This window comes from Phalangium opilio, unplaced genomic scaffold (genome assembly GCF_054372755.1).
Source record: "Phalangium opilio isolate 3A_F unplaced genomic scaffold, DU_Popi_V2 ptg000022l_1, whole genome shotgun sequence".
Lineage (NCBI taxonomy): Eukaryota > Metazoa > Arthropoda > Arachnida > Opiliones > Phalangiidae > Phalangium > Phalangium opilio.
Window position 1 is genome coordinate 3,122,501 of NW_028324154.1, and position 19,699 is coordinate 3,142,199.

At 40.3% G+C, this 19,699-nt stretch overlaps 1 protein-coding gene and 1 long non-coding RNA gene across 2 annotated transcripts in view; one reads left to right on the forward strand and one right to left on the reverse strand.

The window, feature by feature from the left end:
• LOC149695139 (uncharacterized) overlaps positions 1 to 495 on the forward strand; it is a 1,314-nt gene extending 819 nt beyond the window's left edge. The window contains exons 1-3 of the mRNA XM_089867479.1: positions 1 to 144; positions 215 to 248; positions 398 to 495. The exon at positions 1 to 144 is cut by the window's left edge and continues 819 nt beyond it. Coding sequence (XP_089723605.1) covers positions 1 to 144; positions 215 to 248; positions 398 to 495 — 276 coding nt within the window. The remainder of the gene's footprint in view (positions 145 to 214; positions 249 to 397) is intronic.
• A 14,953-nt stretch (positions 496 to 15,448) lies between these two features.
• LOC149695140 (uncharacterized) lies at positions 15,449 to 15,863 on the reverse strand. Its single transcript, XR_016382494.1, has 2 exons — positions 15,793 to 15,863; positions 15,449 to 15,724 (listed from the first exon to the last, which is right to left on the reverse strand). It is a non-coding gene; the product is annotated as an uncharacterized LOC149695140 (long non-coding RNA).
• Between the last annotated feature and the right edge of the window lie 3,836 nt (positions 15,864 to 19,699).

Below are 19,699 nucleotides of genomic sequence, written 5' to 3' on the forward strand. Positions count from 1 at the left end.
CATTTTATCCCTGCTTTGTCACCTGCAAGACCAGTAATTTTACTTTTAGATGGGCATACAAGCCATATTGACATCGAAATTAGACGCCTTTGTGAAAGAAATCAAATAGAACTATTTTGCCTACCACCCCACGCGTCGCATATTGTACAACCACTAGATGTCTCTGTGTTTAGATCTTTGTTACGATCTGCTAACAACTGTTTGTTACAAATAGCTAATAGAGATGGGCCGATACCGATGTCATATAGGTATCGTAAACGATATTTGGCTTTGACCGATATATCGGTATCGGTTAAAAATGAACCGATATTTCTACCCGATATTTTTTAAAGAAAAACACTTATTTTGAGAGTAGATTGTGCCATAAGACTTAATATTTAACGTATCACAATCCTAGAGAATTACAATAGAGTGATCAGACGTACAACTGGGGATTCCGTTACTCCAAAGAGAAGTCGCCTGAAACCTCAAAAAGGCGAAAAGTTGGCGTTTTAGAACAAGTGCACTCTTTAAATACTGCATTGTTATATAACACAATTAGTATTATTTCTTTGGATGCCTTACACACGGTTTTCACTGAGCGAATTTTGGACGATTTTCCCATATTTTTGCGGAAAAGGAAAAAACAATTCCTTTTTTTTTTACGAAATTCGTGTTTTGGCGTCGAAGGTCCTATTTCTATTTTTGCGGTTTTTCTCAGAGCGCGGATTTTTCTTCCCGTAGAGGCAGACCAATCACAGCCGGTCTTAAGGTCACGTGGTAGCGCAAGCCCGTTTGTTTCGTTTTAGTCGCCATTTTTAAAGTTTTGACAAGACGAGAGTCAACGAAGGGAAGTTTAAGCTATCAGTTTCGTGGTAATACAGGGTGTTTCTGGAAAGTCTGGCACAAATTAACAGGCATGTTCCTTGGGTCAAAAGGAGTCCGAAAGGTCCTATGACGTTTTGGGGTACAGCGCTCCGTTGCGACGTTATGGGCTCTCAAAAGTAGGCCGAAAAACAAGGAGATTTTGCAGAATTATAGCACTAGTATTGTGGTTTTGACCCAATTATTTTCGATTACTGAGCATAAGGCAATGACCGAAATAAGTTCAAACCTATTGGAAGACCGTGAACGTGTTAAACGGCCAAAAGCGTTAATCCCTTTGTTTTTATTAATGATTGTAATTAAAGGTAAGGAAAGTAGCTCAGATATCGGTTACTTGATTGTTCAGATGTACTGGTAACTGACCAGTCTTTTATTCTTTTTTTCAATTAGACACATTACTTTTACAATAATTCGAATCGAACCCCATTACTTTTACAATAATTCGAATCGAACCCCATTACTTTTACAATAATTCGAATCGAACCCCATTACTTTTACAATAATTCGAATCGAACCCCATTACTTTTACAATAATTCGAATCGAACCCCATTACTTTTACAATAATTCGAATCGAACCCAATTAAATTGTTCTACAAAAATTGTTCAAAATGGGCATCATCAACGTTTAAGCAAAGTTGCGCGCGTCGTTTGAAAGATTCACGAACACGTTCGAAGATTCCTGGCGTGTTACGGATGCTATCACATCCATCAATTATCCTTTGTCGTAAGTCTTCGACATCGCGAACTTTACTTCGGTATACCAAGTCCTTGAGATGGCCCTAAAGAAAAAAATCGCATGGGTTGAGATCGGGAGATCTTGCTGGCCACGCAACAGTTCCGCCTCGACCTATCCACCTCCGGGGAAACGCGACATCAAGAAATGCTCTAACTTGAAGACTAAAATGGGGCGATGCGCCATCTTGCATGAACCACATTATTTGTCGCAGTCGTAACGGTACGTCTTCTAAAAGCTCCGGTAAATTGTCACGCAGAAAGGTCAAGTACGCCTCCCCATTTAGCCTCGGTTGCAAAACGTTAGGTCCAATTAAATGATCTCCTACAATTCCGCACCACACGTTCAAACTAAACTGAACTTGATGTTTTATGACAGAGGTCGCGTGCGGGTTTTGTTGCTTCCACTCGTGATAGTTATGCAAATTAAGTATCCCGTCACGCGAGAAATTGGCCTCGTTGGAAACTAGCAAAGTACGCGGAATGTCTAACTCATTTACCCGTGCCACAAACCACTGGCAGAAATCGACCCGTCTCGGATAATCAGCTTCGTTTAAAGCTTGTACCTTTTGCAAATGGTATGGGTGGAACTGATGTCCTCGAAGGATTTTCCAGACCATTACATGGTTAACGCACAATTGCCGCCCGTCGTTCCTGGAACTGGTTGTTGGTCATCTTCGAAAATTGTTAAAACGGTGTCCTCTACATCCTCGGGAACAATCGCCGCACGAGGTTCAGGTCCCGACGGTTGAAGTGTCCCGGTTTCTCTCAAGCGTCTGTCGACTGCCGTAAATGTTTGTCGATTGGGAACTTGTCGTTGAGGATAGTGCTCCTGGTAGAAGCGCCGAGCTTCCACCGCATTTCCCCGAGCCAGTCCATACATAAGATGGATATCTGAGTACTTTGCATTCGTGAAGTAGACCATGATAAGTTCCAGATAAGCTTCCAAATGTGCACGTACGCCATGAAGCACGTTAAGGTAGACACATTTAAGCCGTCTGTAAAAAACCTACAACTTCTGACGTTGAAAACTACCCTAATGTTTAGACCAACACAGCATAATTGGTTTTTAACGGAGGTGAATAGGTCGAGGCTGAACTGTTGAGTGGCCAGCAAGATCTCCCGATCTCAACCCATGCGATTTGTTTCTTTGGGGCCATCTCAAGGACTTGGTATACCGAAGTGAAGTTCGCGATGTCGAAGACTTACGACAAAGGATAATTGATGGATGTGATAGCATCCGTAACACGCTAGGAATCTTCGAACGTGATCGTGAATCTTTCAAACGACGCGCGCAAGTTTTCTTAAACGTTGATGGTGCCCATTTTGAACAATTTTTGTAGAACAATGTAATTGGGTTTCATTCGAATTATTGTAAAAGTAATGGGGTTCGATTCGAATTATTGTAAAAGTAATGGGGTTCGATTCGAATTATTGTAAAAGTAATGGGGTTCGATTCGAATTATTGTAAATGTAATGGGTTCGATTCAAATTACTGTAAAATTAATGGAATCGATTCGATTTATTGTAAAATTTAAGGAGTTCATTCGAATTATTGTAAAATTTAAGGGGTTTATTCGAATTATTGTAAAATTTAAGGGGTTCATTCGAATTATTGTAAAATTTAAGGGGTTCATTCGAATTATTGTAAAATTATGGGGTTCATTCGAATTATTGTAAAATTTAAGGGGTTCATTCGAATTATTGTAAAATTTAAGGGGTTCATTCGAATTATTGTAAAAGTAATGTGTCTAATTGAAAAAAAGAATAAAAGACTGGTCAGTTACCAGTACATCTGATCAAACAAGTAACCGATATCTGAGATACTTTCCTTACCTTTAATTACAATCATTAATAAAAACAAAGGGATTAACGCTTTGGGCCGTTTAACACGTTCACGGTCTTTCACTAGGTTTGAACTTATTACGATCATTACCTTATGCTCAATAATCGAAAACAATTGGGTCAAAACCACAATACTAGTGCTATAATTCTGAAAAATCTTGTTTTTCCGCCTACTTTTGAGAGCCCATAACGTCGCAACGAAGCGCTTTACCCCAAAACGTCATAGGACCTTTCGGACTCCTTTTGACCCAAGGAACATGCCTGTTAATTTGTGCCAGACTTTCCAGAAACACCCTGTATATTGATTAGAGCTCGAAATGACTAAAATTGATTCCGAAGCGATAGTTGAAGAGGTTCGAAAATACCCATATCTTTGGGATAAGAAAAACGTGAGTTACAAAGATATTATGATGAAAGATAATCGGATGAGCTCCATTGCTACTTTGCTAAAATGTACAAGTAAGTATTTGTATTTCTTTTTTCTTAATATTCATATCAATAATTTTTATATGTTTCATTATAGGAGGAACTGACGCTTAAGTGGAAGGGACTAAAAGACCGCTATCACAAAATGAGGAGGGACTTTCTCAAGAAGAAACGCAGTGGATCTGGCAGTGACGATATAGCCAAACCGAAATGGAAATTATATCCAATATTGGATGGATTTCTTGGCCCAACTGTAGAGCCTCGAAGATTGTGCTGTATTTTAATTACGGACTGGCGTTACTTAACCTGATACCGATGCAAAGAAAATATTGATACTTCAGCCGATATCGATAGTGCCCCACTTTTATTATCGGGAAACGTCGGGTATCGGTTCATTGCTAATATTAATGCATAATAATTTAAATAATTTCATTTGGACGATTTCTTTAGAAATGCCAGTAACTTTGAAGCAATGAAATGTGATAATGATGATTGTGATAAGCCTGATAACGTGGATGAAGGAACTTAGTTGGAGGATGGTGAGAAACCTAATGTGATTCTTAACAACCTGGCGAATGGAGGACTGTCTCTGTATGTGGTTTTTATTTCATTTATTTTTCTTAACCATGTTTAGCTTTAGGTTTCAACGCTCTTTTGGCAAGGCCATTCAAAGACTCTAACGCGCAATAGCCCTTTGTAATATTTAATCTTTTGAACAGGGACCGTGATTTAATGGTTATAGAGGGAGATGAAGAACAATTAATTAATTCGGATGAAAGTTTGCCTTTAAGGACAGAAATTGAAAGGGTTCAAGTCATTAAAAACTCTAGCCAATCCCAATAAAATTGTGATGCAATTAAACCACCAAACGCCAAACGGAAGAAGGTGAACAATGTGGACTATAACATGATATCATTTTTAGATGCTGCGACTAAAAATATTGAGAAAAAAGAAGAAAAACATAATGAAGCAAATGTTTTATACTTCAAAAACTTATCGTTTCGGTATGAGGGTCTTGACAAGAAGAAACAGATTAATTTAAGGTATCAAATGGAAAAACTGTTCTTTGACGCAGAAATGTCAGAATAAATTTTGAAACCTTAATTGTTAATCTTCCAAGCAAGTCATTTTTTAAATGCGTCACCTAAATTTGTTTAAAAAATTACTTGTTAGGACACTTCAGTTTTCCTTGAAATGTGTTTATTGTTCCTAGTAAAGTTAACTACGTTCCAAAATAAAAGTTTAAATACACAACTTTTTTCAATCACAAAACATTGCTCACTTTAATGTGGCTCAACAAAAAGTACAAAGTTACTTAATGTTTGTTCGCTTGCTGGACTTGACCAGGTATGGCTCCTTCGTTGCAAAGAGAGTTTGCTAAAGTATCTCTTAATATACCAGAAAATCGACTGTCTATTTGGTTGATTACGTTCAGAAAAATCTTTGATCGCGCAAAACCCTAAATTTTCTCGCCAAGTTCCATGCCTCAATATGCCATTTTCATCTTTGTAATCTGCAAATTTCTCTGGGGCATATTTTCTTGCTGTTGAAGGTTTGCCATTTTCATCAGTCATGAGGTAGTTATGAAGACATATTGTTGCTTTAACTAGTCCATCAATATTATCTGGCGTTCCATACTGAGTACGAGAAAATATCCTCCAACGTACAGCCAAGATACCAAAGGTATTCTCTATCACCATTCTAGCGCCACTCATGCGAAGATTTAATATTCTTTTTGTCAAATCCAAAAATGCCTCCATCACTTTGGCAACCATAGCTGCCCACATCCACCAACAGAAAACGATAATGTGCATCGCAGAGAGCTAGCAACACAGTGCTGAATGTTCCCTTGTAGTAGTAGAATATTGATCCTGAGTTAGATGGTTTAGCTATTTGAACGTGTTTACCGTCTATTGCGCCAATACAATTAGGAAGACTCCATTGGCTTTCAAACCCTTTTGCCACTTCTCAAAGGCTTTTGACATGGTGAACCATGAAATCCTGATCCAAAAATTAGCAGGGATTGGATGCTCAATAAAAACTTGTAAATGGTTCTATTCCTATTTAACGAAACGTTCACAGTATGTTGAAGTCAACCGAAGCTGTTCCTCACAGAAGGAAGTAAAGAGAGGTGTTTCTCAGGGAAGTATCCTTGGGCCGGTCTTATTTTCAATATATGTCAATGATTTCTCTAAAGCACTCAAATATACCGTACCTTTCCAATATGCTGATGATACAGCGGTGCTTGCTTACAACTACGACCCTCTGGAAGTAGTAAACCGCCTTGATAATGAATTTGAAAACTGTCAAAATTGGTTTCGAGACATCGGTATGAGCATAAACGTGGACAAATGCGAGTTCTTAATTATTGGTCCAACGAGGGAACTCGAAAAAATATCACAAGTGGAGCAGCTACCTATTTCAAGAGTTAAAAGGACTCGTTCCTTATTGTATTTGGGATTTCACTTGGATGATAATGGCTCATGGATCCCACATATAGAATCAATCATACGGAAATTAAAGAGTGAATTACATGTAATTCGACAAATTCGCCCATATATGCCATCCTATATACTTAAAATCTGGTATACATCAGCCGTTCTCCCAATTATAGACTATGGCGAAGTACTATATATGTCTGAAACCTATCATCGCTACGCAAATTACAGATTCTGCAGAATACATTTGGCAAAAATTATTCTCGGGGTAAGCAGACGTGTACAAGCACAACTCATGTGAAAATAGGCGGAAGATACATTTGACATGTCTAGTGTTTAAAGCCAGAAGAGAGGACTCACTGCCATGTTATATTATGAACATTTTCCGCGAATTATCAACGATACATAATCATGGCACACGTGGGGCAAAGCAAAACTTATTTATAACATCTCAAAATACGAACATCTCCAAGCAGAGACTATCATATCGTGGAGCCGTCCTATGGAATAGTCTTCGAAACTACTTAAAAAATATTATGTCTTATAATACTTTTCGTTGTGACATTTATAAATTTTATAATACTTGAACATATGACATGAAATCTAGACCGCATGATTTAACGGATTTTTGATGTTAATTTAATTTAATTAATTTAATTTTATTTAATCTAATTATGACTAGAGGACCCCTTTGTAAACTAGCGGCCACGCTAAAAGTGATATCCTCAATAAGGATGATGATTATTACTATGAACTCCTCTTCTGAAGAGGGCATCTTTACATACATAGGAGCCATGGTTTGCCAAATGGCATTACACGTATCTTTAATTATGTTGGAAACAGTAGTTTTTCCCATTCGGTAGCTGTAAGACATGCTCACCTGCATATCACCACTTGCAAAAAAGCTAAAAGAAAATGGTATCAATATAGAAAGCAATAACCAACGCATACCATCAATAATAATACCGTAGAGTGAGAGCTAATCGTTCTTCAGGTGCAATACAATATCTGAAGTTTGTATCCGCTTTTGTTATTTTGTCCCGAACCAAAGACAACACGTGGTCAAATTGTTCTAGAGACATTCGAAAGTACTTAATGTATATCACATTTTCATAACTTGCATCATTCTCTAAATAACCATAGCATGACCATAGCAATGGGTAGCGGTGTAGCCACAAGCTAAGCTGACAAACCAAGGCTTAACTTACTCAACGTGTTTTTCCTGGTCAGAATGCCTTATTTCCTGTTCGAGATTTGCAAAATCTCCTTGACGAGACCTCGCATATAAATCACGAACCCAGAATCGTCAAGTATATTGTTTTTTCTTCCATTTTCGATATAATAAGTAAACTTTGAGCGTATTAATAACTTCAACAGTATTGCCGTCCTCCATATTACTCCAAGTACTCCAGGTCAGTTCAGTTCCGATTCCCTATTCCATATAGCAAACAAATCACGCGCATTCGTCGAGTTATAGAGGTGGCTATGCCATACGTTTTTCCTTTTCGGCTTTTACGCAGTGAAAACCCAAAAGCGAAAAAAAGAAGTACGAAAAAGAATTTTACGCTTTTCGCTCATTTGGCGAAATTCTAAACCCGAAGGAAATCGCCCAGTGAAAACCGCGTGTTAGGCCTGCGTAAAAATTCCACATTTGACGCGTGGAAAGAACTCAGAAGAAAGGTCAAAATTTTCTGAGTTTTTTTAATCTGGTCCAAGTTATCATTTCACTATTTTGGATAGGCAAGAAAACATTTAAAATAAAACATAAATTCTACGTGTACTTCCCAGACTGATAAGGAGAGATATCAGCAGCCGTATTCTGCTTGTCAGTAGTTTCCACACCTACTCGCCTAGACCCGCTGATTGGTCCGTCAAAAATGCGCCTTGGCCTTTCAATTGGTGAGCAAGCGTATGACGTATAAAGAGCCTTGCCCTTATAATTCGATGATGATGTGGGCATGGGCATACTCAGCTGGGATCAACATACTCACTTATAAAATCCGACCTGAAGGTCAGTGCAATGTCAAAGGTCAGTGCAAACTCCTGTGACTATGTATGTTACGCCATCTAGGGCATGACCTCTTAAATACTTTGAAATTTTTCCCGCGGAGAGAACCACGTTGTTCTTGTTCTTTACACGTGCACGTTAAGCAAGGACGAAGGTATGTATATTCGTAAATTATATTTATTTTTATTTTATAATACATGTAATTGAACATCACTGATATTTGAAAATTTCGTTGCTATTGGTAAACGAAATAAAGCCTGTATTATTAATAATTTATTATTAACTTCAATTTTTAAAACGTGGAAGTACACAGGGTAAGTATTTGAGGCTTATTGGATCTTGATTGTTCGGATAATATAATCGGGTTTTATGCATTGGTGAAGTGATGAGCATTGCTGTTAGAGCTTCTCATCTCGGTTGGTCTTCGAAGAGGCATCAGACCAAGTGTAGCTAAGTCCCTTGTATGGCGGGACAGTAGGCTAGGTTCCATTGCAAGAGCTAGAGTGATATACGACGCCCTTCTATAAATCTTAATGCGAATTTCGCCCATTTATGGTCAGACCAGTTTCACAAAGGTGTGTGCTAGACCGGTTCTCCTTTGGTCAACGTCCTACACTGATGGCAATAATCTGAAACTAATTATGCTCGCGTCAAAATGTTTTGTCGCTCTATTTCGACACCATGCTTAATCATCCTTGATTTTACGCTTACTGACGCGTGTTTGTTTACGCACAAGTCGATGTGCGCTACACTACTTGCGACAGACTACTGTCCTGCAATGGAACATATTAATAATATTGATAGTTACAGGCACAAACATTTCTATTCCTGTTTTGCATCATAAAGAAGGTTACCATCAGAAAGACAGATTAAGCTTGGTCGTGTTAGTTATATTTATTTAGGTTGAGAATGTTCATTATATGTTTACATTTAGTGTTTAATTTTCCCATTCATTAATATTATCGTTATAATCAATATATAGAAAATACCATATTTATTCTCTTCAAATCTCCACCATGGCCACAAATGTATGTCCAACGAGTTCTGCTAAAAAAGCATAACACATTAAAAAGGCCCCTTACTCTATGGATGAGGTAGAAACATTAATTACCTTGTTAGAAGCGGTGCCGTCTCTTCTAAATAATGAGTATGGTAAAAGCATGGAGGAGAGGCGTAATAAGTGGGCAAACATTGCCGAAAATATTAACACCGTGCACGGCCAAAATCGCACATCTGACGAAATTAAAAGAAATGGGCCGCATTAAAACGTGATGTCCGCAAAAAGGTCGCAACGAACACCCAAGAATCAAAGAAAACAGGGGGTGGTACCAAACGTTGTGAGGAATTAACACCACTGGAGTCACGAATTGCCGCTTTGATTCCAAAGGTTTCGATGATGGGCATTCCAAATTCATTTGATTTTGGTGGTCGAGAGTTTGGTGCAGGCCCTTCGTCGGATCTTCAACCTGGCACGTATGTATACTTATTAGTCAGTACATTTCACTTGAATACGGAAGTCAGTAACAACATTAACTCCAACACAAACAATTACAACACTGTTTTCTCCCCACTTAAAATGTGTACTGCTAGCATAAAACTCAAACGGCCTTTGTAGGACAATGATTCAATGAAGGATTAGAGAGTTCATACGTTCATTACTCGAATTGATCCTGTTGTCATTACGTGTGTTCGGAAATCGTGCTTGAGAAGGCCCTTGAAATAATGTTCTACATTCAGGTTCATATGTTGGGAGTTGAATTATTTATTAAATATATGTACCTTTACAACGACAACACACCTCACAGCACGGTCGCGTCTAATCCATGCAACAATTATTTCATAGATTTCCTTTATCTACACCATCCAACATTACTGAAAGGGACCAATCAAGAGACAATAGGTTGGCTTAACTTGTTCTTTATAAACGTCATGGAGCATTAGGGATTGATCATACCATGTCAGAGGCAACTCATTTGGATGATACTTGTTTATGAATTGAAAGCGTTCCAAACGTCACTTCCCAACCACTTGCATACTTTTCCCGCTAGCCAATCTGCCTTGTAGGTTTCAGAACGTCCGCAACCGCTTCTGCAATGAAATGAGGCTCCCTTGAAAGCTGGTGGGTAAAGAATCTTTCCCCGGGAAGCGACTTGTGGAACCAAGCCCTTCAACAGTCGGGTGTTTTAGATTCGTTAAACCTTTTGTTAACAACATTTAAACACTATTTACAATAGGTGCCGTAATCATGACAGCAATAAAATAGTTGTAACGTACTTGCGAAACGTATTAGGCATTACTTCGTGAATACAGCAAGTCTCATCTACTTTGCTTGACCTCAGGATATATCTGTCTCAGTGAACCGACGACATAGACCCCGTTCTTAACTATATTGAATGTTCTTTGAAGTATGCCTACGTTGGACTTCGCTTTGATTCAACATGACACCGTTGACGGTTCGCCATCGAATGTTTTGTATGTAGATTAAACACTAATACTACATATTAAAATACTAATGTACATGAAGTGTAACAGTGGTTTAAACACTCACAGGCAAAGTACCGAGGATGAACCGAACACTCCATCTGATGTAAACATTCTTGGTATGTCATAAACTCTCCTTTCATCATTAATATTATAAATTAAAATATCTAACAGTCCACATATACGATATTATATTTACCTTTAAAGATCAGCTTTCAAACACAAGTGGTAGCCGTTCATTACCTGGATTACAGACATATGTTTCAAACTTTGGTATGATAAATCAGTAATGGAATAGCTAATAAAAGGAGGGAGAAGGGGAAAATCACCCAATAGGTTCACTTCATTATGCTTCCTACTTTATTGTGCAATCATTTACTCTATTTCGTACGTTGAAACTGAAAGCAAAGATCTGTGAATGATGTAAACATTGGTCACTGTTTCGGATGTCATATAACTAAGTGCTAGACCACCAGTTGTGTAATGCCTCATCATTCACATTGAACCCGGGACCTTCTTGCTTCAAGATCGAAGTTATAACCACTAAGTCACCCCATCATTAAGTGATAACATCATTCCCAAATAGTTCCTAACAATTGAACTACGTGAGTAGTTCTTAGAGTCACCGGATAGATTGTCGCTTGTTTTTCCTCTTCACCGTCCGTGCAATAATAACAATGGTTTTACGCTGTCATTGACCTTCGTATCTTTAGATCCCGACGCACATTCGTCGAACAGTGCTATGCCGTTTTCTTTGGATGAAAGTGTTCTATTATTATTATTGTTGTTGAGGAGGGTTCGCACCCTAGCACCGATGCCAAAGGCATATTGTGAATCCTCGTATTCAGGCCTTGAATAGGCCCGTAGCTGCAGCGTAGCGAAGAATTCGCTCCACCGTAATAGAGGAGACCCTTCAAAGCTCCACAGTGTGTGAATCAAAATGTTCTAGTCTAAGCGAGGCGAAGCAGTCGCACTCGCAAAGTACGTGAGCGGATGTTTCATCCTTCTCCCGGCACGACCTGCAGAGAGGGTCGTAAGCAAAACCCATCAGATGGAGGTGTCTATTAAGCCGGCAGTGTCCGGTCAGAAGACCGGTGGCCAGCCTAATATCCCATCTTCTGAGCGAAATTAGGTCTCTAGCGCGAGACTTGCAGGGACCATTGACTAACTGTTTTGTCTGTCTCTGGCTGAGATCCGCGTTCCACCAAGGAACAAGCCTCGAGCAGTTAACGGTCTTGATTGGGCAGTTCCGGTGGAATGACTCCATGATGGAGCACTGTAAGTCACTAGCAGCCCTATCAAGATCCTTAGGTGAAGTAAGTTTAGGAGTGTGACCCCCTCCGTATCGTAGAATTAGGTCCTCCCTATAGCCGGACCAATTGGTCCGTTTTGGATTGCGTATCTCCGTCCCCGCCGGGACAGAGGTAGTCGCAACAGTAAAGCAGATGTGCCTATGATCCGACAGAGACGGCTCATTAGACACATGCCAGTTAGACACGGAAGACACAAGATTTTCCGTGGCTAGCGTGAGGTCAATGGCCTCCCTTCTATTAGAAGTGACAAAAGTAGGTTCAATGTTTTGATTAAGAATATAGAGTTTACAGCCAACTAAATATTCTAGTAAATCATCACCCCTCCTGTTGCAGTCAGAACTGCCCCACGTGATGTGATGAGCATTGGCGTCGCAGCCAATGATTAGTTTGTCCCCTCTTTTTTCACATTGATCGACCAAACTGATCACCTCAATTGTCGGGAGAGAGTCCGCGTCGTGGGCAAAGTATGCAGAGGCAGCCGTGATAGTCAACTTGGCATGCCCCGTGGCCAGGACTAGTTTCACGGCCGCCGTGTCCTGGGACGTGTACAGCGGTAGAGAGATATAGCAAAGATCCCTCCGAACCAGAATACACGCACTAGGTCTAGCAGCAGTATGGTCATAAAATAGTGACCCTGCCGCGTCAAGACCGAGGATTTTGCCATGGCAAATCCACGGTTCTTGTATGAGGGCCAGATCAAGACCCTCTATAGGAAACCTCCTGCAGAGTACCGCAGAGGCCGCCTTACTATGGTGCAGATTGATTTGAATCGCACGTAGCGTCCCCATGGTCCTTAAGAGAGGGGTTCAAAAGGGACCTAGCTACACCTCATCGGTCCCGAGAGGGCTAATGGCACCTCCCCCCCCGACAGGCAAGCTCCCAGCCCCAAGATCATCCCCCTCATCAGGACCACTAGAACGCGCATCGCCTGGATCCCGAAGGGTCCCATCCGATTCTTCCAGTAGGGTGGACTCATCCATGGAAGAACAAACTTCCGAATGAGCCCCCCTCCCCCTCTGTGCCTAGAGCGACACCAGCGAGCCCCACAGCGAGATCCCCTATCACGCTAGTCCCACCCCCTGCCGTAGCCTCGGCTGCAGTTGTTTTGGTGGTTTCCGTGTGCTGAAGGAGTTTGAAGGAACCCTTGTCCACTCCAGTGAAGCCCACAAAGCCAGCATTCTTAATGGCGTCCAGCGATGAGCCATCAATAGACCGTACCCAGTATCGCACTGCCCTGTCCACGTGTGTCCGAATGCATTTCCAGTATTTGGTAGCAAAGCCATCGTTAAGGGCCTTTAGGCGCCCGAACAGCACCGCCGGCTCTTTAGTTATCTGGTCCCTGGTGCGGAACATTACCTTAAACGGCTTAGGGAGTTCACTAGCTCTCATTACTGAGAGCACCGCATCCCCCACCACCGAGTAGGCTATGTTATCCTTCAGCCATTGACCAGTGAATGTATGCTCACAGGAGTATACCAGGGCCCCGACCGTCAGGCTAAAATTCGCAAGGCGCGGTAGACGGCTCCCCGAAGGTATCCCATCCAGCGCCTCCAGAATCACCTTATGGATTGGGCCCACGTCTTCCTCCGTGATGACCGCCTTCGGATAGGCTTTTTTAACAATGGCCATCTTTTCGGCGCTAGCGGCGTCTCTATAGGACTTAGCCTTTTTCGACGCCGCCTGCGAGGTACTGGGCGAGGGAGTCGAGTCCTCCGTTCTAGGCCTCTGCAACTGGGTGTCACGTGTCGCCGCACCCCCAGCGGGGGTGGAGACCGTTCCAGACCCTGATTTGGCCTTTTCCTTAGCGATCTGTCGTTTGAGACGACGTCGCGCGGTACGTTTCGAAGCCTTACCAGTCACACGCACCGATAAATTGGCACGAGTATCGCTGGATACAGGCCCTAGCGTAGTGGTATCAGTGTGGGTTCTGCACTGAGCAGACCCCTGCACCGTCGGTTTGGTAGTGTTAGAGTTGTTTTTATTAGATTTATCCATGACAATCCCACGAGTAAGGGGGAAGTAAAAGGTCACCACCCGGTAGTCCCCCACCCGGGTGGAAGGCTAGATACAACGGGGTGTCGCCTGGTGCCCCGAGGGGATCGTTAGCGATACCGTAGTTTTACTTCCCCAGTACCATGCAGCCCTCGGCACGATGCCTCAACACCTTGGCTTGGGAAGGACGCGTATCCGCTTAGCCCACACAACGTAGTGGTTACAGCTCTCACCACCGAGGAGGTGTGATACTTCGCATTGATGAGGACCCAAGCTAGCGTGTATAAAGTTAAAAACGCGAGCGGGAAGCCAAAGCAAGGGGGGGAAGAGAACACCCCATCTAGCTTGCGTCCCCAACTTCGAGAGACCTAACACCGGAAACATGTGACGTTGATACGGAAGTTACACCAGGTTGGTATTAATGTTTAATCAAAAGTGTTCCTCTCGTATCCTGTAGAATATATTGGATATAGGCTTTTATTGTGGTATGGTGTTTATGTGCATTACTCACCCGCAAAGTGAACAGTTTTAGAGACAAAACAATAAAGCAAGGAAAGACATATTTCTTTTCATCAGAAACAAAGTGTTGTTTTGATCCCTTTCATTCCTATGGGCTAGTTTAATCCGTGTGACATTGTATTCACTGGAACACAGAGAAATAGAGGGAGTAAATGGGTTCATAACTGAAGGTACATTTCATATAGCTGAACTGCGCTAGAAGGCACCAAAGAAACGACCCGTAACTTTCCAAGACAATATTATTGCCTCAGCTGATGCCGAGTATGAGGAACTGAAAAGGAAAAGGGTTGAGCAAAATCAAAGGCTGCCCTAGTAGCACTGCCGACGTAGGGCCTACATGGTTGGATTGGTGTGTTACCGACGAGTTGGTAAAAAGTCACTAGTAAGTCGGGAGAGTAATGGTTTGAAAGTCGAAATGTCCGCCTGGAGGGACGACGGTCCGCCGGTTTTCCGACTGTTATGAGGCGACTATAAAACGACTGTTGGCCGACTATATGTCGGCTTCATTATGCATACCAAAAGCCGCGCTCAATCCGACGATTTCGCGGCTTTTTAGTATAGGAACGGTAAATCGTCGGTAAAGGGCAGGTAGAGTAAGGGTTTGAGAATCGAAATGTCCGCCCGGTGGGACGACGGCCCACTGGTTTACACGACACGAATGAAATACGACTCTCATCCAACACGTTTGAGAGTCGACGTAACCGCCTGTCAGCAAGAGGTCCGACGCTTTTGCGATGACCAAACCTTAACTCGAGGCCCGACGGTTTTGCGACGATCAAGCCTTAACTCGAGGCTTCATTCCCTTATAATAAAGGATACTGATACCTAGTATTGTAATTTCTTTATTACATTTTCAATGAAAATCGCTTTAGAATTTGTACTTTGAATATTTCAAGTAACATACAGGTTGAGCATCAATTATAACAATTTCAAATAGTAAACAATGTATTCGATATTACACGACTAGTCGAATGGAAATATTAGCTGCCTTGCTAATTGGTTTTAACAAAAAGTAAAATTTTTCAGGGCTAGTATAATATTTACATCAATTAAAGTATTTATTATTATTCATTGTTAATATCTTCGATGTGGCCAGTTGCTATCTCTTAAATTACAAAAATCTTAATGAAAAATATGCACTTACAGATTTTTTAAAGAAAAAGAAAAACATACAATTCTAAAGGGTATTACTTGACACATTTTTCTCTTAAAATGTTTGAAACCGCATAAAAATTCTCTAACTAAAACAAACTGAGATCTATTTTGGAATTCAGTATTATTTTCACAACCAAAAATCTTTAAAATACTTAATATATAAGGTTTTTGAACTCCAAGCGCCCCAAAACACTTACTTCTGTTATATTGAAACAAAGAAACTGAAGGTATACATAAACGTTTAAGTTTTGGTTTCACTTTATAGGGGTGTGGTTCCCAGCAGATGAGAAGCTAGGTAAAAAGCAAAGGCTTAAGCATAAAACTGGCTCTAAGAGGTAGATAAATTGATAATTCAATAACAAAATTAAAACCTTACGTGACAAACGAAGGCGTTTATAGTTTATATAGTGTGACAAAGAAGCTTAGCAATGAAATTAAAAATTAGCAAGCCTAGAACTAATCATTTTCGACAACAAAAATCTCGTTTAAACATTCTAACGACCCAGCCGCGTCAGAGATACTGGAAAGGCTGACTTGCTTTCGCACTAGCAGCGCCCTCTTTGATAATGACGTGCATGGCGTTACCTTAGTTACGCCAATAGAACAGAGGCGTGTCACCAGACCCGAGAAATTACAGGAGGGAAAATTCAAACTAGAAAATCAGATGTGTTTTCTTGCTTTGCAGTTTTTTTGTAACGTTAAGTTTCTAGTGTTGCCAAAAATATAGTATTATCAACTTCTGCTTGTGGGTCGAGATATAGTATAAGTTAAATATATAAGAAAAAAAATTTGGTGGCATATGCGGAATAGTAAAAGTCAAAAAAACCGTCCCACGGAAAAAGATGGCCTATACAACAACTTCGTTTTTCATTTTACTCTTTTAAAACGTGACCATACCGACTAGCGGGAAGGAGTTGGAAATCAATTGGCAAAAATGGGTTACATGTTTAGGACGGTAGGCAAGCCTACTTCAAAACCACCACAGTTCCAACTGTCGGATAAATGTCGGTTACTAAACGGCCTAAAATAACTTTGCTTTTAATTTTACTCTTCTTAAACGTCACAATAACGACTAGCGCGAGGGAGTTGGTAATCAATTGGCAAAAAATGTGTTGGATTTTTCTAGACAGTAGGCAAGCCTACTTTAAACCATCTCAGTTCCAACTGTCGGATAAATGTCGGTTACTAAACGGCCTAAGCATAAATTTGCTTTTAATTTTACTCTTCTTAAACGTCACAATACCGACTAGCGCGAGAGAGTCGGTAATCAATTGGCAAAAAATAAGTGGGAATTTTCTAGACGGTAGGTTAGCCTACTTTAAACCATCTCTGTTCCAACTGTCAGATAGATGTCGGCATTGCCAACTAAAAGAAGTAGTCGGCTTCTTGAGTCGGAAAAGTGTCGGAATAAGCATGGTACAGCTGATTGGACCGTAAACCGACTATTCGACCTTTAACCGACTGTTATGCGGAAGGCTTGTGCTACTGGGGTGGATTCTATAAATAATCACCTTGCGCTCCTCGTCGCTACAAATCAAAAGATTGTGGAGAACGATAGTTCTAGACTGCAGCTTGAAGAGGCTAGGCTTGAAATGAAACGTGAGAAAAAAGTTGCCAAGTTAGAATTGGAAAAAAATTATTAGACATCAAACAATATAAAGCTGAAATGAAGCGACTTAAAGCTCAGGCTGCAATAATGCAAGCCGAGGCTGCAATGATACAGGCAAGGTCTGCAACACGAAACTCAACAACAGGCTTTGTTGAATGATGTTGCATTTACATTTAATCCGCTTTATGGCTTTTTGTAACGTTTGTTTTCGCACGGCAAGTGTATCCGCTTTGTTTTCAAAATATTTCTTTGTATGAATTTCAAACTGCATGTACCTTAATGTGAATTAATTACTGCATGGACCACTAATATGGATTAATAACGGCATGCACCGTTCATATAATGCTTATTACCCGTTATTGTATTAGATACAAGTTTTCAAGTTCATTTGTTTAAAAGGCGCCATTAGCTGTTGTTTAATAATTTAACACTTTGCTTCGTTCACAATTATCGGACATTCATAGTTAATACCAACATGCACCTTTAGCTCTTTTCTATGTGTAAAACGCCATTGCCTATTATTTAGTGCATGTACCTTATAGTTCAAATGAAATTTGTCGTTATTCGTTAAGTACTGCATGCACTATTAGTTGTTTCCTTTATTGCATATCATTTAGCTGCTATTTATTAAATATTGCAAGCGCATTAAGCTATTTACGTGTTTAAATCATTAGCTAATAAAAGTTGCATGAGCCTGTTCTAGTTTAATTATTTCTATATTAATTTGTCATTATTAATTCTTGCTTACACCTTTAATTATTGCATGCACTTTTAGCTGTAATGTTAATTTTTGAAAATTTCATGCACTTCAGCAGTGTCCTTTAGTAAAATGCCATTAGCTGTTCCTTTACCCAAGCGTCATCCCTTTCAACATTTCAACTATACTTCACCCTGAAAGTATGATCGATATTGTAAATTGACCAATACCGATATTGTAAATTCACCAATAGTTACTGATACCAATGTTTTGCGTATCAACCAAATTCGTTACACTAACCGATATTTTTGCAATTGAATCTGATAACGATTTACTTTTAAGGATAGGGATTTACTCCCCAAAATTTATCAATACGAATTTCTTCTCACATGTTCACCGATAGCAGTTACTAGGTATATGAAGCACAAACTGATATATAGGTAACATCGCGATATTGGTTGCTGATATCAATCTCAGATCGGTTTGTGTCCATCGTTAGTTAACACGTCTATATTCGCAAAATATATACTCACTTAAATATTTACTAGGCCTTGTCTAATAACTCGACCAGCTTGAAGGAGGACGTGGTCATCATCCATCTCATCCTCCTCCTCCTCCTCCTCCTCACCAGCATCAGGGGCATTATCGTGTGCCTGAATTGCAACGTTTGGATTGTATCTTGCTAGAATGACTACGGTTGCGTTAAACATATACCTGTTCCACTTCATACACATAATGTACCATAATTTACCATGTTCTAGTGGCTCATCCAAACAAACGTTATGGCGGATGCAGCACGCACTGATGATGGCACAAACCTTTTCAGGTTTGTAGCATAGACCACCTCCAGTTGAATCTAGGCATCGGAAACGCATTTTCAAGATTCCATTGACCCGTTCAATGACGTTTCGACCTAAATGGTTGAAATGATTTAAAACATCGATTCTTCATATGTTTTTGGAAGACAATGTCGAATCATTGTCTATTAACCAAAATATCACTGTACAAGTTTTTTTCTGACCAATAAATATACAATTACCTGACATGTGCCGTTGGTTGTAATGAATTTCATTGGGCATTCTGGCTTCACGCAATGGAGTCATTAAAAACGGTTGTAGAGGATATCCACTATCTTCTAAAAGATACCCTTGGGGCATTATCCCTGCTTTAAATAGCTCCAATATTCCACTAAATCGCCAAATGAATGAATCATGTGTTCCGCCGGGCCATCTAGCTACAACATCGGTGATCCATGTTTCGTTATCACAAATCTACCACACAAAACATGTTATTAGCTCTGTATATTGTTAAGAAAGCGTAAAGGAACATGTACCAGTTGCACATTGATTGAACAATGTCCTTTTCTATCTCTGTACGCATTTACATCGTCAGATGGTGCTCTTATATTAACATGCGTGCAATCCATGGCCCCCAGCACGTCAGGGAAAAAGCATCTTCGCCTGAATGATTCCTGCAATAAGAAGATACCATTACTTTTGTAAAACCCCATGTATGTACAGGAAACTTTGTACTAACCTTGACTGCAGCTACTTCAACATCACCTATAGGAAACCGTATACAATCCCTCATTCGTAAGATAATTGCATTCGTAACCCTAT